Here is a 23,855-nt window from a genome sequence, read left to right as displayed (position 1 = left end):
ATAAAGCTCAAATCTAATGGGAATTAAGAAATTTTGAGAATTTCTTTCTTCCAAAAAAACTTTGATTTTGTACGAAGACTAGGATATCATACAGGGTGTCCCAAAAACCATAGGAATTCAGTGACGAATTGGATATCGTCTTTGATATGAATTAGCATTGTGATACCTTATAATATTATTATGTCTGCTAGAGTTTATTTTATGAAAAGAGTAAAAGACTTTAAAGATGTGTCTATAATGTCTCAGCAAGATGAACAGTGAAGACGGACAAGTTTACTCTGTTTGAACCGTACGCAGTCAAAACATAAACAAACATGTGAACATAGCAGACGCAACTTTTACAGATTACAGCTTTCTCAGTTGGTATCACTTACTAAATTAAGGAATTATTTAAAAAGACGAATTCGTCACTGAATTCCCATGTTTATTGGGACACCCTGTACGTACAGTGGTCGGCGTCTATATCAATACAATGAAGGCGACCCTAAGTTGTTTCAAAAATGTAATCGAAAATCGTCTTTATTGTATTGATATATACGAAAACGACTGCCACTGACAATTCGACCAGACAATTTATTTCACTAGTTCTAATCAATCTTTGATTTGCATCTATTATAAGAGTGAGAACCAGGGAACTAGAATGGAAGGACGACAATACTTAGGTGATTTGTTTGTTTTTGCAAGGAAATTAGTTTTAAGAGTAATTTATTAAATCATTTGTTGAGTTGAATGGGTCTAAAGTTTACACTGCAAAATGGCTGTGTCTTATGTTCATTAGACTATTTAAAGTCAAAATATAAAGTCGTTTTCTTATTCCATAGTTTTCTGGTTCTCACAGTAGGATGTTAATTATCCTTGTAACAGCCCTTGTTTGTAATTTTGTATATATAATAATAATATTTTGCACATTTCAACATTGCAATTTGCGAGAAGAAAAAAAATGCTAGCAACGCTAAAAGGGAAATGTGAAAGTGATTTGCGAATTCTCAATTAGATTATAGGTGGTTTAAGGGGAGTGTGACCGGCAATGTATGGTAGTTGAAATGATAATGTAGTATTGTGAAGAAATGTTTTTTTGAAATTTATTTTAAGATAATTCACTTTACGCAGCTATTAATGAAGGGATGCGAACTAAAATAATCCGTACAATTCTTTTCACCATAATAAAAATCCTGCATCAATAAATGTTTTCAATAAATACAATAGTTTAAAGAGGAAATATATTCAGAAAGATTTTGAATAAATGGAATGAACTATTTTTTCCTAATTTCTTTTTTAAAGGAAACTATTTTTTAAGATTTAACAAGATTTGTGTAAAATAGGAAATTTGTGAGAAATATGTATAATGTATCGTTAGAAGAACAACTTGTAAACTTTTCATGATGTCAGCTATTCTGTTTCTGGAGTCATTAGGCAATCATCACACACCCTGTAAATATAAAAACATTAGACAATTATCGGACACCCTGTAAATATAAAAACATTAAGGCAATTATCGGACACCCTGTAAATATAAAAACATTAAGACAATTATCGGACACCCTGTAAATATAAAAACATTAAGACAATTATCGGACACCCTGTAAATATAAAAACATTAAGACAATTATCGGACACCTTGTAAATATAAAACATTAGACAATCAAAGCAAACCCTGTAAATATAAAAACAATTATCGGACACCCTGTAAATATAAAAACATTAAGGCAATTATCGGACACCCTGTAAATATAAAAACATTAAGACAATTATCGGACACCCGGTAAATATAAAAACATTAAAAAATATAAGGCATAAAAGGGAGTGACCGGGAATGTATGGTAGTTGAACTGAGAATCATACATGCATATCTGTTCAGCAAGAGTGCAAATTCATTTTTTAAAATCCTTCTTCGCTGTCCATTACGGAGAGATGATTTTGAGAATCGGTTTATAAAAAATTATTCAATACCAACGACGAAAAATGTAACAAATCAAAGTTAGAATCAATTATTTCCTCTTCATCATTATATTAAATTTCTTATTCTTTACAAATTTGTTCGGTGATTTCTTCAAATTCTTCAAATGTCGTCTTTTCAATAAAAAATTGCAGGGAATCTACAGAAAATGTTTGTGAACTATGAGACATTACAGAAACTAATAACTGAATAAGATTAGTTATTTTCTCAATCTGTTCCTAAACAACTTATTAGTTAACTGTAGAGTTTGTTACATCTTTTTGTGATAGTTATTAAATAATTAAAAATACGTATTCTCAAAATCATTCCTCCAAAATGGACAATCTATGAGGATTTCAAAGATTGGCTTTGCGCTCTTGCTAAACAAATATGCACCGTAAAAACGTCTGATAGGTATCAAATGAACCCTAAGAAAATACTCTACAATACTCTATTCTAAATTCAACTAGCATACATTACCGGTCACTCCCTTTAAGCCAATCATGGCAAACCCTGTAAATATAAAATCATCATGTTCTAAAACTCCCGGAAAGTATAGAGTAATAATCCTCTAATACAAACAGCTTGCAACCAGGGAATAGGAATAAAGTGAAGGGAAATGGCGCTGGTCTGGCAAGAGAAAGCCAGTCGCACTGCTTTGCAGCCAAGATCCTTACACACACTCTTTTGGCACAGACACACAACATGACTACAGTCAAGGAAATTGCAGAACAATGTTTTCAAGTATGATTAAGCTTGAATAACGACAAGTTTATTGAAAACTTTAATCAAATTATATTCTTTGCATGAAAATTTGGCTTATAGTGTTGACTTAAATGTATAAATAATTTACTACATGTATATTAAACTTATTTTTAAGTAAACAATTAACAATAAACAAATATACTCTCCTAGACTGTACAAATACCGAGATGTATGTACTGTATATACCTACAGTACACGCCTTCGGTTCGGTATTCCTTACACACACTCTTTTGGTACAGACACACGTTTCCGCCCATTGCTTGCAACCAAATTACAAATACATGTTTTCCGTAAATTAAGGAAAACTTGTTCTTGATAAGTCAAAGCTATCATTGTAAATAATACAGGTCATTCCATAACTGAAGGGTCACTTGAAATAATGTCTAACAGTCCCTTAGTCTGGTGAACAGACGTGGGTTGGATAACATTACTGTTGACATTAAAAGTTCTAATTAGAGTAATTAATTAGCAATGCATATTTTGTTTAGATTCAACATTGACAAGACGACAAGCAAGACGAGTGTTCCAAAATATTTGTTGGAACATTTCATAGAAAACAAAATTAAACAAATGACATTTTATCATAGGAATTTTCATAGACCGATAAAAAAATCTGTTTTCTTAATAATAAAAAAGGAAAATTTTGATGACAAAAATATTAGTTATGAATTTGATACAGTAGTAGTAGTAGTAGTACATTGAAGACGACTTGCGAGTGCACTTTTTATTTCTACCAAGCCTGTAAACAGCATGGATACACATAAACATGGAAACCAAGAGAAGCTGTCAATTTACAGCTTCTCTTTGTTTACTTATAAACTTGTAATTTGAAAACGCTTGTTAAAAATAAAAACTTTAATAGAAAAGTCGTCTTCATTTTATAAATATAAACGTCGACCACTGTAGAAAATGCCCTCTCTATAAAATGTACTGTCTGTGCATTGTCATATCTATGAAATGTCCTATTCAGAAAATGTACATATATCTATGAAATGTCCTATTCAGAAAATGTACATATATCTATAAAATGTCCTATTAAAAAAATGTACATATATCTATGAAATTTCCTAATCAGAAAATGTAATATATCTATAAAATGTCCTATTCAGAAAATGTACATATATCTATAAAATGTCCTATTCAGAAATGTAGATATATCTATAAAATGTCCATTTCAGAAAATGTACATATATCTATAAAATGTCCTATTCAGAAATGTACATATATCTATAAAATGTCCTATTCAGAAAATGTACATATATATATGAAATGTCCTATTCAATAAATGTACATATATCTATGAAACGTCCTATTCAGAAAATGTAATATATCTATGAAATGTCCTATTCAGAAAATGTACATATATCTTTAAAATGTCCTATTCAGAAAATGTACATTATACATATAAAATGTCCTATTCAGAAAATGTACATTTAACATATGAAATGTTCTACCACACCGATAACAATCCCTTTGGCTTTAAGTTTTGGTTCTTTATACTATAACGCTTTTTGTTACTTTTCTAAACGATAATTTTTCATCCTAGTTAGGAAATGAGAAAAGTACTCATTGAAGAAAAAGCAAGTGTTTAAAAAGGGTCACAGATGCTCTCTATTACCTGACAGGAACATCCCAGCCCCTTGAAGAAACAGTTCTCCGCGTTAAACTACACTTATTGCATACTCCCTAAAATAAATTTAAATTGGAAAAAATTGACTTTTTTGATGATTTTAGAATGTTAAAAACTGATAAAGAAAAATAAGATAACGATGAAGGGTAACTTAAAATTATGTCTACAAACCCTTTAAGAATACTTTTTTCCAATAAATATCAAAGAATAACTACCCTCATATTCATTAATCAATAAGTTTTTTAACAAAAACAAGTCTAAACTCTAAAGTTGAAAAATTTGAAAAAATGTTTAATCTAAAATGTAAGAAAAAGATTGAAGAACAAATCTGCACAAATTTAATAAAGATACAAAATGGCGTCTCAAAAAATGATTTGGAAAATGTATTTAACATGAATTACTCTAAGTTAAAAATGATAATTTAGCTCTCATTCATGATTAACTTTTTATGTACTGTCACAGTCAACAGATTAATAACTCTATTAAAGTGTATATTTGTTTTAATATCTTCCATATCATTTTTTCTTCGAGTAAGAAGTAAATCTGTAATAATAACTATAGGGTTTCCAACACAGAATACAGAGACGACTGTACGGAATTTATACTGTCTGTTGCTTCGTATTCATGATTCCCTGCAACTGTAAACTCCATTATTTCCTTGCCTAATCAGTTACTTAGCCATTTAAAGACTAGGTAGTAGGTTCAAGACAGAAGTCTAACTTTGACCTCGAGAGTTTTAGGTCGTCTTTACCGTCTCATCCTTTGTGGGTAACCCTGTAGTTTATCGTTATAGTGGGGCACTTTTCCTATAGGTCTAAGTAAGACAATATCAGTTTAAAAAGTATTATTTGATAATCTATAAAAATTAAGTTTTGTGCACAAGAAGTTTTATACTTGCTTTAAAAAAACTAGAAAACAATTGATTCGAAAGTTTATCTGAACAGCGTGAAATAGCTGAACCAGACAAAAGTCGTTCAAAACATTTTCTCTTGTGAACCAGTTCAAAATGAAGATAAGTGGTTGAACTACGTCTACGTCTCGCTATTTATTAAATATGAATCCAGGGGCCGAATTTAATTAATTTGAGATACGTCGCTAAACTTTCTACTGCCGGTTTACATTTGAACTAATAACTCAAATTTAAAGATAAAGAAAGGGTTTGATTCAGTAATTAAAATTTATACCGGCGGTAGCCAATTCAAATTCATTAAATAAGGATCCAGGGATCACTGCTCTATCACCTGTGAGACCGGAGCTTTGGGTCCAATAGGATTATCACAAACTGCACAGCTGTTTATTTCTGAATCAGGTACCCAATATTCAGGTCGAGCTGAATCCTAGAAAGTACATGTTTATTTCTGAATCAGGTACCCAATATTCAGGTCGAGCTGAATCCTAGAAAGTTCATGTTTATTTCTGTATCAGGTACCCAATATTCAGGTCGAGCTGAATCCTAGTAAGTACATGTTTATTTCAGAATCAGGTACCCAATATTCAGGTCGAGCTGAATCCTAGAAAGTACATGTTTATTTCAGAATCAGGTACCCAATATTCAGGTCGAGCTGAATCCTAGAAAGTACATGTTTATTTCTGAATCAGGTACCCAATATTCAGGTCGGGCTGAATCCTACTAAGTACATGTTTATTTCAGAATCAGGTACCCAATATTCAGGTCGAGCTGAATCCTAGTTAGATAAGTTTATTTCTGAATCAGGTACCCAATATTCAGGTCGAGCTGAATCCTAATAAGATACGTTTATTTCTGAATGAGTCCTATGAAGTACATTGTTTATGGAATCCTTATTCTGAAGGTATCCAGCACAGTACTTTTTGTTTTGATTGTACTGCAAGAGTCCTTTACAGTACATTGGTATTTGAATCCTTGTAAAGAAGGAATCCTATATTACATTATATAGAGTAGTTGTCCTGAAAGTATCCTGCAAAGTACATTGTTATTAGAATCTTTGTACAAAAGAAATCCGTACAGTTTATTATAATTGTACTGCATGAGTTCAGTTAAGTTAATTGTTATAATTTTTTCTTGTTCATAAGGGTTTCTCGATTTTTCTAACTAATTATCAATTGCAGTAAACTCATGAAAAAAAATCAAAATTTCAACATGAAACCTAAATAAATCAAGAAATATTTAATTTATTACAGTTTAGCCCACAACTTTTGAGGTAACGTAAGGATAAATAAAATGTCGTCTTCTTAACCTTCTGATAATTGAATGTTTTAGGTAATTTTATGAAACATTTGTGTACTTGTCTTATTTCAATTGCTATATCTAAATAAAATAAGCTTTTTAACCATACAGAAATAAAAACATAAAGTTAATTTCAACTTCATTTTCATTATATATAGAAAAATATATTTTGGAAATATCCTAATTTTGTTTTGGAGAAAATCCGGGAACCAATCAAAACTTACAGCTTTATAGCACGATGATAACTTTATAGCACGTTCATAATAAAATTCGCCATGAAGTGTGTAAGAATGATAAAGTACACGGTAGTTTCATAAAAATTCTTCTGATGTCTTCAAAGTACTGGGTTAAATTATAAAATAATCAATAATTTAGGATTTACACTAACCTTGATTAATGATATCGGTATCTCCAGAGTATTAGCTAAACTGCTAACTGTACCCAGTACACTTTCTCCAACCTAAATATAGTACACTAAACTACTAACTGTACCCAGTACACTTTCTCCAACCTAAATATAGTACACAGTAGACTTTCTCCAACCTAAATATAGTACACTAAACTACTAACTGTACCCAGTACACTTTCTCCAACCTAAATATAGTACACTAAACTACTAACTGTACCCAGTACACTTTCTCCAATCTAGATATAGTACACTAAACTACTAGCTGTACCCAGTACACTTTCTCCAACCTAGATATAGTACACTAAACTACTAACTGTACCCAGTACACTTTCTCCAACCTAGATATGGTACACTAAACTACTAACTGTACCCAATACACTTTCTCCAACCTAGATACGGTACACTAAACTACTAACTGTACCCAGTACACTTTCTCCAACCTAAATATAGTACACTAAACTACTAACTGTACCCAGTACACTTTCTCCAACCTATATATAGTACACTAAACTACTTAATGTACCCAGTACACTTTCTCCAACATATAGTACACTAAACTACTAACTGTACCCAGTACACTTTCTCCAACCTAGATATAGTACACTAAACTACTAACTGTACCTAGTACACTTTCTCCAACCTAAATATAGTACACTAAACTACTAACTGTACCCAGTTCACTTTCTCCAACCTAGATATAGTACACTAAACTGCTAACTGTACCCAGTACACTTTCTCCAACCTAGATATAGTACACTAAACTACTTACTGTACCCAGTACACTTTCTCCAACCTAAATATAGAACACTAAACTACTTACTGAACCCAGTACACTTTCTCCAACCTAAATATAGTACACTAAACTACTTACTGTACCCAGTACACTTTCTCCAACCTAAATATAGTACACTAAACTACTTACTGTACCCAGTACACTTTCTCCAACCTAGATATAGTACACTAAACTACTAACTGTACCCAGTACACTTTCTCTAACCTAGATATGGTACACTAAACTACTAACTGTACCCAGTACACTTTCTCCAACCTAGATATGGTACACTAAACTACTAACTGTACCCAGTACACTTTCTCCAACCTAGATATGGTACACTAAACTACTAACTGTACCCAGTTCACTTTCTCCAACCTAGATATAGTACACTAAACTACTTACTGTACCCAGTACACTTTCTCCCACCTAGATATAGTACACTAAGCTACTTACTGTACCCAGTACACTTTCTCCAAACTAGATATAGTACACTAAACTACTTACTGTACCCAGTACACTTTCTCCAACCTAGATATAGTACACAAAACTACTAACTGTGCCCAGTACACTTTCTCTAACCTAGATATAGTACACTCAACTACTAATTATACTAAGTACACTTTCTCCAACCTAAATATAGTACACTAAACTACTAATTATACTAAGTACACTTTCTCCAACCTAGATATAGTACACTAAACTACTAATTATACTAAGTACACTTTCTCCAACCTAGATATAGTACACTTAACTACTTACTGTACCCAGTACACTTTCTCCAACCTAGATATAGTACACTAAACTACTAACTGTACCCAGTACACTTTCTCTAACCTAGATATAGTACACTTAACTACTAATTATACTAAGTACACTTTCTCCAACCTAGATATAGTACATTAAACTACTAATTATACTAAGTACACTTACCCCAACCTAGATATAGTACACTAAACTACTAATTATACTAAGTACACTTTCTCCAACCTATATATGGTACATTAAACTACTAACTGTACCCACTAATGACAACATTCAATGATCATGCAAAAAATGGCTAGTAGAGAACATATCTCATGATAATGCATATCAGCTTTTGGAGGCCTCTGGAGATTTAGTCAATTAGGAAATATCTTAGGTGAAGCATCTCTTTCCATTATATAAAAACAATAATCTCTGTTTGTTTGTTTGTTTGTGTGTCCGATCATAAAACAGAAATCCCGTGAACAATTTGCCTTATATTTTAATTGGGAGCTCGGTAGAACCACGGGATTATTTTAAGCTTGATTCTAAGTTGAATGGGTTGGCATTTAAATATTTAGTTTACTGAGTAAAGTGTTTCTTTAGTGAAACGACGTTTTCGATATTCAACGGAATGAAATTGATAGAACAGTTGAATAAAAAGAAAAGGAATCATCTCAAAGGAGAAAATTAACGGAATTTTTTTAAAAATAAACTGATTTTTTTTGAAAATTTACAGAAGTTTCGGAAAATTCACAGAAGTGTTTAATTGTTAACACAACTTTTGAAAATGAACGAACATAAAAAAAAGTAATGAAAGTTTTTGAAATGTAACGAAAAAATTCATTTAAAGAATGAAACATTGTAAGATAAAAAATTGATGGATACTTTTTAATTGAACAATTTCACTGATTTACATGTGTCAGCCTAACTAAACCAGAACTAAATTAAGTATTTTAAAATTAAAAATTAAAACATTCTGCCTGGGAACGAAAATTCTGGGAAATTTCTCTAACAATAGAAAATCGTTAATTTTTAACCAAATAACGTTTAATTAATGGGCCCGGCGCCCGTCATTTTAATTTAACTTATCGTTAAAACAAGCCCCTAGTGATAATTCTTGAATTTTAAAATATGCTCCATCATTGCAAAGTTAAGAACTTGAAATTATGCTTAAAAGTACAAAGATTTAAACACAAAGGAAACCTGAATAAATATTGTAAACGTCAAAACGGCTGAACCGATCGGGCCCAAATTTTTTGTGGGACATCTAGGGACCCCAGGGAAGGTTTATGAATGATCAAAATTTCAAATATTTGTTTCCATCAAAATTCGATCTTCAATAAATTTTTTAAAATTTTGAAAATCCACGAAATTTTTTGTGAAAATCCGCGAATTATTTTTGTTTTGTTTTACGATGTACACAAAGAGAACATATTAATTTAGAAGATGGGCGCGAAGCGCCCTCTCAGGCTAGTATTTAAAAAATGACTTATGCGGATTTCCAAATGAATATTTATAAAATGACTAATGCGGATTTCCAAATGAATATTTAACAAATGACTAATGCTGATTTCCAAATGAATATTTAACAAATGACTAATTATTTGGAAATAAAATGAGCATGGATTGGAAATTACAAAGATGAGCGCTACGACTGGGAAACAAAAAAACATTTGATAATTGAAAAAATCGGGAAATATTTAAATACAGTTCAGCCAAGAACTTTGGAGACATCGAAAGAATTTATAAAATGTCGTCTTGGCAATTTTTTAATGGATTTTATACTGTAATACCTAAATCTTAGTTATTGTAAAAATCAATAACGAGCTTGAAATAAGAGGGAACGATTTCAAAAAGCTCAATATTCAATTAGAAAACTAAATATCTTCAGCATACTATTATCAGTAGGTTTAGAAGACGACATTTTATAAATTCTTTTGGAGTATCTGAAGATCTGGATTAAACTGTAATTAATTCTACCTTTCTAACTTGAACTTCTTTAGGTTCAGTCTGATGAGAATTATGAACAACATCCTGATCACAAACCTAAACCATAAAGTATTGTCTAGAAAACATTCTATAGATGTTTCTTGCCCCAAAATAAAAAAAATGGGGTCAACTCTCCGCGCACACCTCAACTTGATGACCCCAATTTTTTTTTTTTTTGAGGCAAGAAACACCATACCTAAACATTAGGAGGGAATAGGTTAGATACGCATTCTCACGTGACAGCAGTGCTAAGTAGACGAAAGTCCTTCATTTAACAACTATATTTAACAGATTTAAACTCATGTACTTAAATGAGTTCTGTTCAACTGGCTGAAAAAATGAAAAAATGAAGAAAGTGGCCGGATTTTAAAAAGTAGGAGGTATAATTATTTTTTAAGATATACATCATAATTTCTCGCTTTAGCACTGCTCAATACTCACCAGACTACAGAGTTTACAAACACGAACGGGATGAACACCCCAACCCTTCTCTGGTACAGGTTTCTATACAATACATCATTCAAACTCAGATAAAACGGGGAGGGGGGAGGGTTTAATAGAAAGTAAATTGTAATTAACGTTGGTATCATATATACTTTCAATCATAACTCTTCTTATTGGAGACTGGATAGCTGTTGAGAAAAAAAAAATGTTTTGAATTTCTAATATGTATACAGTGTCCGAATTTAATGAATTTAAGCCGCGTCTAAAATCCCCCAAAAACCGGTTTCAATTGAGCGCCGGCTTAAATCTTGAAAAATTTAATACAAATTTAAGTGGAACCAACAAAATTTGAGCCGCGGCTCAAATTCTTTAAATTCGGCCTCTGATAAATTTCCTTTCTTCATACTTGTGCGTTAAATCAAAACTAGAGGAGCTACGAGATCACAAAGTCGTAGCAGTAATGTTACAAATGTTGAATGAATGTATGTTCCTGGTAGTTTGAGCAAGTATCACAAAACCCCTCCCCACACTTTCTACAGTGATGTATTTTACAGGTTCCGCTAAAACTGAAACAAATACAGTGAGAACCAGAAAACTCTGGAATAAGAAGACGACAATATAGTAATTAGCAATATCTAAGTGTATTTGATGTTGTTGCAAAGCAAATGCTTTAACTAGAAACAAACTAAAAGACTAATTAAGTAAAATGGCACAATAGCTCTGCATTAGACTATTTAAAGTCATAACTTGAGTCTTAAAGTTATTAGACTATTTAAAGTCATAACTTGAGTCTTAAAGTTATTAGACTATTTAAAGTCATAACTTGAGTCTTAAAGATGTCTTCATACTTCAGAGTTTTCTGTTTCACTTTTAGTATTATTTTTTTTTACAGTATTTGTAACTAAGTGCTGGTTGAGAAGATTAAAATATATGAAACAGGGATAGAATTTTAATGAATTTGGGGTGTCGTTGAAATGCCTACCGCCGGTTCTTTGAATCCTTCCTAGCTCTTTGAATCGGCTGCTCAAATTTGAACCGGCAGTAGGGATTTCACCGACGTAGCTCAAATTAATAAAATTCGGTCCCAGCTGCAATAACTAACTTACATAGTGGGACAGCTATGACATTTAACTATTTCCGAATTGGGTTTCCAGTAGCTGGGAGCAACTTGATCCGCCGCCCATCTGAAATTTTATTTAGTTAGATCTACGGTATGATAACTTGGACTTTTCTTAGAATCCTTACAGACAGAAAAATCGACAAAAGTTGGAAAAGTAGAAAGGAATTGAGTCTTTGCCCCAAACTCTATTTTCTGATTCCATGCATTTGCAATTAAGGATGTTAATTTTTTCATTTTTTTTTAAACGATCGTTTTGTTATGAAAACGACGACGTTTTTAAAAACGATCGGGGTTTTTTAAAAGTTCGTCTTTTAAAAATGGTCGTTTTTAAACGATCGTTTTTATAAAAATCATTGTTTCGTTAACGACGAACCTTCGTTAACGATCGTTAACGAAGAGCGGAAACCGACCTGAAGGGCATCTGTACTGCAATCCAATGTCGTAGACCTTAGATATTTCCGACTATAAATTCTATAAATTCAAATATGCTAAATTTGAAAATCAAAGATTTACACCATTTAGTTGCAAGGGTATAATGCTTAGGGATTCAACAATTTGAATTTGTAAACTTAAGAGAAGATTGAAAATGAATGTTTTTAGTTTTTAAATTAAATTCTTGGGTCCCACAGACCTGTGAGATTTTTTTTTTTTTAATTTATCATTAAAATAATTATTATTTGATTGCAAAGTTCAACCTTCAGATTGTTAAATTCAAAGAGTTTAAAGCTTGTCTTTTGTGGGTGGCCCTTAACTGTACCTAAACGAGTTGTTTCAAGTGGAAAAGTTTGCACACAAGTTTGCGGGCACATTTAGGTGCCACATTTGCGCGTCCAAGCGCAATCCGCAAGCAGATTTGCGCGGAGTTGCTAGAAATTGTTTGTACAATGTACATTGTACATAGATCTCGGAAATGATTGGAAAACATATGCCCTCTTGATTGGGGTTATCAATCGGAATTCCGTTGCGCGGAATTGCGGCGCAACTGTGCGCAAGTAAAATCCACTTGCGTTGGAAACCCTAATCTTGATATACCTTGCTAGAGAAACAGCTGGCGCTCCAGACACTTCAGTTACACTTCCAGAAATAGCGGTCACACCATCTATAAACAAATCAAATGATAATGATAATGATAATAATAATAAATAATAATGATAATAATTAAAATATTAATAATAATAATAAAATTATTATTATATCTACTTTGCTTGTATGTCTGTTTGTTTGTTTGTTTCTATAAACGTCAAAACGGCTGAACCAATCGGGACAAAATTTTGTGCACGACCTCACATGACCCCAGGGAAGGTTTATGTATGATCAAAATTTCAAAAGTAAGCCTCCAACGAAATTTGATTTTAATTAAATTTTGCAAATACACGATTTTTTTTTTTTTTGAAGATACTTTTGGTTTTTATTAGAAATGTTTTCTTGTTCAACTGAAATAATAAAGTTTAAGCCTATTTTAATCAATAATCAATAATCAATAATCAATAATCAATAATCAATAATCAATAATCAATAATCAATAATCAATAATCAATAATCAAAAATGGGGAGATGGGGACTGGGGAGTGGTGGTGTATTTTTCGACCTATGCAAATCCGCTATACTCCACTTCTGACCTACGCCAAATCCGCTATACTACACATCCGACCTACTAGCACGTGATTTTACAGCTGCTATATGGACTTGTGGCCGCAGCGCTCGGCCCCCTAGCCTGTCCTAGCCGCAGCGCTCGGCCCAGAAATTGTTTTAACCTAACCTAATCAAATAGGGCTGGGGCCACGGCCCGCTTACAGATATGCTTCTATCTACCGATCTATTTTTTTCTGGGCCAGCGTACATGTAATTTTGTGCTTTACAGCTGTTCTATCTGAGTTGACCCTAGACTTTGTTGGGAAATTTTAAACCTCTGCATGGTCACGGTGTACTTTAGGTTTGACTTTAACAATTTTATTTCTATAAAAATATTTTGTTCTTTAAAAAAGTTTGAAGTAAAATCCAGGGTCCAAATCAGAAAAGAGCCTTGTTAAATTGGCCTTGCAGTAAACAGAAATGATATACCATAGTTAAAATCTTGTAGAAACACCATTTTGAGATTTCCAAAATGTGGTCTGACGTATTTGTTTAGTATTTCCGACAACTTTTATGATACAAAGAAGGAGGCTAAATTTCTCCAAGTTTTAAGAATGTTTTTCTATACTACTTTGACAACTATTAACTTTACGAAAACCAAAGATAAATTTATAACTCCAGGGTCCAATGTCTGACGTACTGCATGACACCCCAGCCATAAAATTACATCAAACATTGACTATGATATATCCATTCTATTATATATCCATGGCGGGGGCACGCTTGAACTTTTTTCCATTCGTTCTTTTACAGTTAGATACATTTTAGGAACAGTCATCGGACAGGCTCATTAAGTAGTCATTTGCTCATTACTAATAACGGAGCTTTTAGTTTAGTTAACGATTTTTCTTTCGAATATCAAGTTGCTGTTCGTTAACGATCTCGATTGTTAACAGCGTTAACGGTAGGTTCCTAAAATTTGATAACTTATCGTTTATGATCGAGTCTGTTCATGAAAATTGCACTTTTATCTAATTGAAGGTTTTTAGGTTTAGTTAGAAATTTGAATATAAGATTTTTTTCTCGTTCGTGAAATACAATGCTTCGCCAACTTAAAAAAACTACCATTTGTTTACGTCATAGTTTCAAACTGATTTGTTTACGTCCTAGTTTCAAACTGATTTGTTTACGTCATAGTTTCAAACTGGTTTATAACTAACTATAATTTTCAAAGTAAAAACAAACGAAAGAAGATATTTCGGAATTTCATTTTGTTCAAGAAAAATTTCCAATCTATTTTGTTTGCAAGAAATAAACCTGCCAATGTAATTTGTTTGCAACACATGTGCTACATGAGTAAGAAAACACTTACCCCTAGCCAAACATTTACTAAATCTATATATAAATTTGGCTTGTCTGTCTGTTTGTCTGTTTGTTTGTATCCAATAAACGTCAAAACGGCTAAACCGATCGGGCCCAAATTTTTTGTGGGACATCACGTGACCACAGGAAAGATTTACGAATGATAAAAATTAAAAAAAATGTGTTTTAAAGGTTTTTAATTTTGTAAAAAAAATTAAATTCTTGAAAATCCGCGAATTTTTTTTTAAAAATCCGCGAAATTTTTTTCTTTGTTGTAAAATAAAATATAAACAAAAAGAACATTTTCACAATTTAAATAGAAGATGGGTGGGCGCAAAGCGCCCTAAAAGCCTAGTGAATTTAAAAAACACATATCACCGGCACAACATTCGCTACACGAGTCCACTCAAAACTTACCCCTAGCCAAACATTTACTGATCAATTTAAAAAACACATATCCCCGGCACAATATTCGCTACACTAGTCTACCAAAAACTTACCACTAGCCAAACATGTGCTACATGAGATAAAAAACACTTATCCTTGGCCAAACATGTGCTAGATTAATATATGAAACACTTACCACTAACCACATCTGTGCTAATTGAGTCACAAAAACACTTATCCCTGCCCAAACATGGGCCACACAAGTCTATAAAAACTTACTCCTGGCCAAACATGTGCTACATGGGCCTATGAAGCACTAAACCCTAGCCAAACATGTGCTAAATAAGTGTATAAAACAATTACCCCTAGCAAAACATGTGCTAAATAAGTCACTAAAACACTTACCCCTGGCCAAACATGTGCTACATGAGTCTGTACAACACCCTGTGTTTCAGGATCAAGGTTACCGAACCACTGTTGCCGAGATCTGAAAAATCAGCTCATTTAAACTAAGGTTATTATCGGTACCATTGTGCATTGGGCATGCTCCTATTTTTAAAATAAAGGGTCACTTAAAATTACAATCACAGTCCCTTTAATGCAATTCAAAATTCAAAAAAAAAAAAATTTTACTTTTCTCGATAGATAATCTTGAATGAATGAAAATGATTTAAATAACAGTAGAAAAGAAAAAAAAATAGACACAATTCGTGGGTACCGGTTGAGGGGGGAGGGGGGGAGGTGTAGGAGAAGTGGATGGGTCCACAGCTGGTTCTCACCTATATATTACTCCACACCGTTGACATTCTAATACAAAGCCTGACCAGGCAAATTTTGCTAATCCAACCCAGGAGCTCTCCTTGGAGGCCGCTGCCTTAGGTACTACTACACATCGTCTTCCATTGTCCTAGAGAATCAGAATTTTAAAGATTTTTCAACCTACATTTTAAGATTGAAAAATTCTATTTTTCTCAAAAAACAAAAAATACGCTAACCACATTTCGTACAGTAACCACATTTCAAACATTTTCTTAAATCACAGAGGAAGATTTTTTTGAAGATACTTTTGGTTTTTATTAGAAATGTTTTCTTGTTCAACTGAAATAATAAAGTTTAAGCCTATTTTAATCAATAATCAATAATCAAAGTGGTGGTGTATTTTTCGACCTATGCAAATCCGCTATACTCCACTTCTGACCTTCGCCAAATCCGCTATACTATACATCCGACCTACTAGCACGTGATTTTACAGCTGCTATATGGACTTGTGGCCGCAGCGCTCGGCCCCCTAGCCTGTCCTAGCCGCAGCGCTCGGCCCAGAAATTGTCTTAACCTAACCTAACCCTGAAATAATACAAAAATAAACAGCTGGCGTAGGTCCGATATTGCAGTAGGTCGGAAAGTTAGTAGGTCGGAAGTTCAGTAGGGGGGATGTTGCGTATAGACGATGTAACATTACCGGGGGAGGTGATCAAATATATATCATACCTGACAGTATCTGCAGGTGTAAACCTTATTCTCTAACTGCACAGAGTATGTACACTGTACAGTTGTATCTGTACAGTGATCTCCTGTATGCTTGATTTGTTTACAACAACGACCCGCACAGCTCTGAAACAAATATAAAAAAATTAGATATTTACAAAATATTTTTCAAAATGAAAAATCAAAATAACTTGTGTCCATTGTGAAGATCTATCAACTAGTGAAATGATTCTTAAATTACTTCCTGATGAGATTTTAAGCACTTCCTAACATGTAGATTGACAGGTAAAGTACTACCTGACATGTAGATTGACAGGTAAAGTACTACCTGACATATAGATTGGCAGGTAAAGTACTACCTAACATATAGATTGACAGGTAAAGTACTACCTGACATGTAGATTGGCAAGTAAAGTACTACCTGACATATAGATTGACAGGTAAAGTACTACCTAACATATAGATTGACAGGTAAAGTACTACCTAACATATAGATTGACAGGTAAAGTACTACCTAACATGTAGATTGACAGGTAAAGTACTACCTGACATGTAGATTGGCAGGTAAAGTACTACCTGATATGTAGATTGACAGGTAAAGTACTACCTGACATGTAGATTGGCAGGTAAAGTACTACCTGATATGTAGATTGACAGGTAAAGTACTACCTGACTTTTAGATTGACAGGTTAAGTACTACCTGACATGTAGATTGACAGGTAAAGTACTGGTCTGGGAAGGAACGATGGGAAGGAGAAACGTCTCCACTGAACTTAGAGTTCAAGCTAACCAGCGCCTACAATAAAACGCTTTAAAGGGACTGTTTACAATATTTCAAGTGACGCTCCGTGAAGTCAGGGCGGAGCCCCAGTCAAAAAAAATCGTTAAGACATTACCTTATATACATGAGAAATATTTCTAGGTGACCGAACTGTAGTATCAGTAACCTCACTAGAACAAACAAAACTTAAGTTTATCCAACAATTTCAAACAAGAATACAAACATTGTAATACAACGCGCCTTGGAGTAAATCAAGAAGTAAAAAACTTATTTTTTGATTGTCTATACTTCACAAATTGGAGCATACAGTACTAAAAAAGTACAATTTGATTACGGGTTAAAAAATTATTAAAAATCAGTGCTCCCCCCCCCTCATCCTCTCTCTTCAAAAATCTTTTTCTCTCGTTTTCTTTGGAACATATTTAATTGCGAAATCAGGAAATAATCATTAATCAAGGAAACTATAATTAAGGTCATTATAACTTTGGGGCAAACAATAACAATAAAAAAAGGGAAAAACTTTTAAGTTGTAGGTCCAATTTCCCCCCACCCTTCCTTTCTCTCTCAAACAATCTCGAATATCATTTCCCCTCCGCTAAGAAAAACATTCTTAAAAATAAACATCCTTTAATACGCATATTGCTGCGAATAATAATTCTAGAATCCCGGGGAGGATCTGAGTACGTCGTACAGAGTCCGAATTTAATAAATTTGAGCCGCGTATTATATCCGCCAAAAAACCGGTATCAATTGAGCGCCGGCTTAAATCTTAAAACATTGAATACAATTTTAAGTGGAACCAACCATATTTGAGCCGCTTCTCAAATTTAAGCCGCGTCTCAAATTCATTAAATGTCTTAATAAACATGAATTGATAACTTCTATTATCTTTATTTCACGCGGTATCATTTCACATAATTTCAGTAGTATATTAGTTAAAGCAATTAACACCAACGACTTCTTGTCAAGAGCTTTCCAAAATGTGGTCTGCCATTTTATCACTTTTAAAATTGACGGAGATTTAGAGAAATTTGAATAATTGATCAACAACAAAAACCAATTTAAAATGTTTAATATCTCCGTCAATTTTTAAGATACAAAAGACTGCAGTTTATAAAGCTTAAACACGTTTTTTTTGATAAACTTCATTTTTGATCCATTATCAAAAAAATTAAGCTGATTTTGATTTTCATGTTTATTTGGACACCCTGTATTTACATTTACCTGGAAACAATATCTAGGAGAGGTTTAAAACATGTTCTAGTTTGCATATCTGTCCGAACTCCGATATAAACCAGTTTAGAGAACGAGGATATATCCTACAAATATTTTCATTATTTAAAGGGACTGTAAGCATAATTTCAAGTGATACTCGTTGCAAAGATGACAATGCCCGTTTTGAAAGCTTTGTCTGATCAAGTAGGAATTATATAACTCAACTACCTTCAGTTTTTAAAGAGACCCCATCCCCACTCTGTGATTATTCTTTGTGCATAGTATACAATATGGGTATCGATTCCAATTAAATCAATTGTTTTAAGCTTGTTTCTGGCATTCATAACACTCTCCGACCTTTACTAACCTCCCAACCCACCTTCTAAAGGGTGCACATTTCGTAGTCGAAAAAAAGGCATTTTATACATACAGGAGTTTTTGTTCCAATAAACTGTTTAGTGTTAATTTACATTCGCAGGTTTCCTCCAAAAACAACAATTGCGAATTTTAGTTAATAAAAAGATATAGAAAAACTCACAGAAATAAAGTTGTTCAAGTTAGAATATTGACGGTATCTCCACATTTGTGACCATAATAAGGTTTCAAGGGTACCGTTGTGAGTCGGGTATTGCCATCTTTGCAATTTCGCTTTGTGAAAATTTACATTTACTGATATCTCAGTCAAAGTTGAATTTCGATCAAAGAGAAACGGATTAAGAAGTCTAATTCATCCATTCATTTATAAGTTTTGGCTCAGCTTAAATAGACATTATTTATAAAACACTATTTATTTAATTTTCATTACAAGCTAAACTAATCGTTAGAAATATCTTCATTAAAACTGTGGAATATGAAAACGACAATTAAGCCATCTACTTCGCATTTGATGTTGTTGTAAAGCAAATAGTTTTACCAGCACCTTGAAAACCAACTTCCCAGTTTCATGGGACCCACTTTTAACTTTAATTATTTATTTTAATTAAATTTTACAATATTTTTAAATATTTACATGATATAAGTTGGAAATATTGGAGATTTCTATATTTCTCGTTTTCATTTTCTTTTAGTTCGTACATCTTTCAATCATGTTCATAATTTTGAAAATAAAAAGAAAAGAATTGTTTTGGATGTCCTTGTTGTTCGTCACTTTACAAGAAAGAGTTATTTTAAGGATCTTGCTTTTTTTCTGAACCCTGTATTTAATTGAACTAGCTGAAGATCTTGCTTTCTTTCTTTTCTCTGAACTCTATATAGAATTGTTAACTCTTGAGTTGCGTCTGACTAAGTAAAAACACAATTTCCTAATATTTTCTTGAAGGAAAGGAGGGGGGAGGGAGCAATTGTTTCACCCCCTCCCCCCAGCGGGGGGTTCCTTCTATTATACTCTTTCTAAGTTAAAGGGCATTAAGGAAACCCATAACTGCACCCCTTATGCAAAATGGGGAGTTGTAATCCCTAAAGCCCAATTGAGAGCAATCTTCCACAGCAGTCAAGTCCTCACCGCTGGTCAAGTAAAAAACCGGTATTGTTGTGCATGGGTTGTATACCCATTAAGGATTAGACTCCTTCTTTCAGTTACACCAGGCTGAAGATGAAGTCTTGTTTTATTCTATTGCTTGTTTTATTCCTTGCTTCCCATGTACAATACAAGATGTGCAACTAATGGGACCCACTGTAACTACAGGGTGTTCCAAGAAACGTGATAGTAGCAAGATTACTTGAAGATCGTCTTTAATCTTTGAAATAATTTGCGGCATTTTTTTCTGCATTAAATACATGTATCAAATAATTTGTTTCATAATAAAAATAAAAAATAAATAAATTGATAAAGTTAAAAAAGAGTTAAAAACCTTAAATTCCAAAATGAGATCTGCCGAATGCATGAAGAATATTGTTAGATTTTGACAAGTTTGGAAGAACGAAATCTACCTGGCTCATACTAGTAAACCTAGCTCTTAGTACCCCCTCGGTATCAGGGCCGGTTAACGGTTCTGTATGAATAGTTTCATGGAATATTACAACACTAGGTCCCAGCTGACTAACACTTGGTCCCAGCTCACTAGAATTCTCAGTCTAAAAATTAAAAACCAATTGTAAATCGGGCCATTATTATTTTCAATCAAATTTAATTTTTTTTTAACCCAAATTGAGTCTTTGTCGCAAACTCTAATTTGCTAATCCCTATATTTTATCAACCAAAGTCGTATTTGATATTTTATGAAATCTGTTCGATCAAATAATCTAACTTTGAAATTTCAAATTAAATCAAATTATAAAATTCACACAGTTCTTCCATCTAACACTTTTTTTGTAAATTCTTTTATTACCTGAGATCTAATATTTTTCCCCTCTCTGTTAATTTTCTCAAGCTCCTTGCTGAAATGCCTGAAAAGTTTAATTAAGAAACTAATCAACTTTTCTGTTTCTCATTTCTTATTTCCGTCTAGTGGGATCTGGATTCTGTTCTATATTATCCTCTAGCCCAAGGGTTTTATGCAAGGAAAGTTATTTCAGAGGTGTACGCATCTTTTGTACTGCAGTGTACTGTCAGTGGGCGGTAATATAAACACAAGACGGATGTCTAAGCCTGACATGGGATCCATCTTTACATAAATAATCAATAAAATATTCTGGTCATAGGAAACTATTATGTGAATTATCAAAATTATCAAATTCAATGCTTTTATCCTCCTCGGATACTAAACGAACACTGATGCATCTTTTCTTGTTTACAAATTCCGCCTAGAGAGAACTGGTTTCAATATGTACGCAGAGTATACGCAACTGCAATTAACTTTCTTTGCGTTACATTCTTGCTCTAGTCTGTATTTAGCAATAAATGTTAAAAATCTTTGTTTATTGAACGTTAATACTAGTGATCCTTCATCTATTGAGTGGCATGTCCGATTTACATAAGTACTCTCGTTGCTTTTCTCACTTGAAAGATGCTAAATTCTGACAGTTTACTTCTTTTTCTCTTGCCCCAAAAATGCGCATGAGTCGCTATTATAGAGTACCGCCATTAAAATAATCAGAGCTGAAACTTTAGAATGGTGGATATTGAGATTAATGCTTGATCCTCTCTTTCTCTTAATATCGAGACTAACCTAATCTTGTACTTGTATCTTGAAAAGTGTATAAAATTCAACCAATCAGAGTTGCGTATATGAAGCCGATAAATTTGAAATTTTGCGCGCCACTTAAGATTATATTCAAAAACGGGAGGGACTATCTAAATAAAAAAAAACACCGGTTTTTGATTTTTCTCTAGTATATCCAAGAAAGAACGGTTTAAGGATAAAATCAAAACTGTGTTCATTGGATACTCGGATTAAGTAATAGGGATTAAGGAAATCTCATTCTAAAGTTTTAGCTCAGTTTATAGAAGGAGAAAAAAGTAAAAACTTAATCATGTGTACTCAGACAAAGGTAAAACTTTAACAGACACGGGTGTGAATCGGAAATGTTGGGTCACTTTACATTGTTCAAATTTTATCATATTTTTGAAACTGATTTCAGATAAGGTTTTGCTTATTCATGGAATGTCGAAAAAAATTAAAATAAAAAAAACATTTTTTACTATTTCGAGAGAAATCGAATATTTTTCAAAAAAATAACAAAAATAGGTTCAGAGTTGATACTCTGATATCCACGAAGGAGTTTTTTCACAAAAACTCTTTGGATTTGGATAACTTAAATTGAAAGATCGAGCAAAGATACTAAAAAATTTAAGTGCCCACATAGTATATTGAGATCAAGTGTTAAAGCTTAAAAATATCCATTTAATAAAATCAGGATTAAAAAAACATAAGAATCAAGATCCGAAAGCTACTCCAGTTTAAGAAGTCCTGACCCCCACCTGAGGTACATTTTAGGGATATTTATTTTCAAGAATTTAACCCCACCCCACCCCGGTTCCCCATTGCATGGTGGGAGAAATTATTTTCGATGTTTTTGGGGAAAATGAAAAATTGGACATTGACAAACTTTCCTTGAAACTGACATATACCGATCTTTAATATTTTTTGTGTGGGGGTGGGACAAAATATATAATATATTCAAGAAAACATGTACCCGGCCCTTGAATATATAATCAATAAATGTAATAAAAAATCAAGTCTTATTTATAGAAGACAGAACACGTCTGTGGAAATTCTCTTAAAAGAAATAGAAGTAAAAATGTCAGATGTAGAGAATGAAAATCCCCTACTCCTCTCATTTAATACACGTGTTATTCATTATGTATTTATATTTAGAATCAATAAGTGTTCTTCTATTCATATTATATTTGTTAAATCCCATCTATCCCTTCCTTTATGTAAGTTGTAAAAAGATAAAAATTGTAAGATTCGACCGTAATTTAGTTTATATCCACGTTTCAATGAAAACAACAAATCATCCATTTCAAACAAACTCATTAAAAAATTAAATTAATTAATAAATAAAACGCTCAATGAACAGCAGAAGAAAACCCAACTTAAACCTTATAATATTTAGTAGAGTGTAAACAACAGCTTTAGAGAAGAAATTACAAAGATACAATGTATCCCAAATTAACACAACTGTTGAGAGACGATTTGAAGGTCGTCTTTGATCTAATGACAAAATTTGAATCAACTTAAAATCTTTCAAAAAACAGTTTTAAAGCCATGAAATATTTTTTTTACACACGTGAGATAGCTATTAAATATCAACGAGGACCTTTAAGTCGTCTTTCATCTTGCATGTTTATTAGTACACGCTGTATTTGAATAATGATCTGAACCCCTGCCTAGTTCTGTAGATTATAATATCAGAAACTGCCAAAACTTTCAATAACATCCTAGAAGATAAAACAGTTATTTACATAAACATAAACTAGCCCCCCCCCCCCCCCCCCCCCCCCTCCGAGAGAGACATGGCCACAGATTTAATAGAACAGGGGTTTGTTTCATGTCCAGCAAAAGCTTCAGAAGAGCGAGGTTTTATAACAAAATTTATTTTCTTCATTTTCAATTTTACATTTAACCCTTTAAAGGCCGGGGGGTCTGAATCT

The 23,855-nt window shown here is 32.8% G+C and overlaps 2 protein-coding genes and 1 long non-coding RNA gene across 3 annotated transcripts; all 3 read right to left on the bottom strand.

Moving 5' to 3' along the window:
* Positions 1-1,202: 1,202 nt before the first annotated feature.
* Positions 1,203-4,401, bottom strand: LOC111698733 (uncharacterized). Its single transcript, XR_002764600.1, has 2 exons — positions 4,320-4,401; positions 1,203-1,429 (listed from the first exon to the last, which is right to left on the bottom strand). It is a non-coding gene; the product is annotated as an uncharacterized LOC111698733 (long non-coding RNA).
* A 1,141-nt stretch (positions 4,402-5,542) lies between these two features.
* LOC111698742 (zinc finger FYVE domain-containing protein 1) lies at positions 5,543-13,124 on the bottom strand (the record flags this gene model as incomplete). Its single annotated transcript, XM_023469157.1, has 7 exons — positions 5,543-5,668; positions 6,926-6,997; positions 10,446-10,511; positions 10,896-10,958; positions 11,389-11,464; positions 12,005-12,082; positions 13,051-13,124. Coding segments are annotated over 7 exons (540 nt in total), but the record flags the coding sequence as incomplete, so codon positions are not given.
* Positions 13,125-15,636: 2,512 nt separating this feature from the next.
* On the bottom strand, positions 15,637-21,318 carry LOC111698756 (zinc finger FYVE domain-containing protein 1). Its single transcript, XM_023469175.1, has 8 exons — positions 21,148-21,318; positions 20,750-20,893; positions 18,830-18,924; positions 17,721-17,775; positions 17,525-17,620; positions 16,828-16,950; positions 16,119-16,246; positions 15,637-15,826 (listed from the first exon to the last, which is right to left on the bottom strand). The coding sequence occupies exons 2-8, from the start codon at positions 20,756-20,758 to the stop codon at positions 15,646-15,648; spliced, it is 687 nt and encodes a 228-aa protein (XP_023324943.1). The 5' UTR covers positions 20,759-20,893; positions 21,148-21,318; the 3' UTR covers positions 15,637-15,645.
* Positions 21,319-23,855: the final 2,537 nt, after the last annotated feature.

The sequence above is a fragment of the Eurytemora carolleeae genome, unplaced genomic scaffold, assembly GCF_000591075.1.
Source record: "Eurytemora carolleeae unplaced genomic scaffold, Eaff_2.0 scaffold318, whole genome shotgun sequence".
NCBI lineage: Eukaryota > Metazoa > Arthropoda > Copepoda > Calanoida > Temoridae > Eurytemora > Eurytemora carolleeae.
Note: the sequence above shows the minus strand (reverse complement) of the source record. Positions and strands in the feature narration are given on the sequence as shown.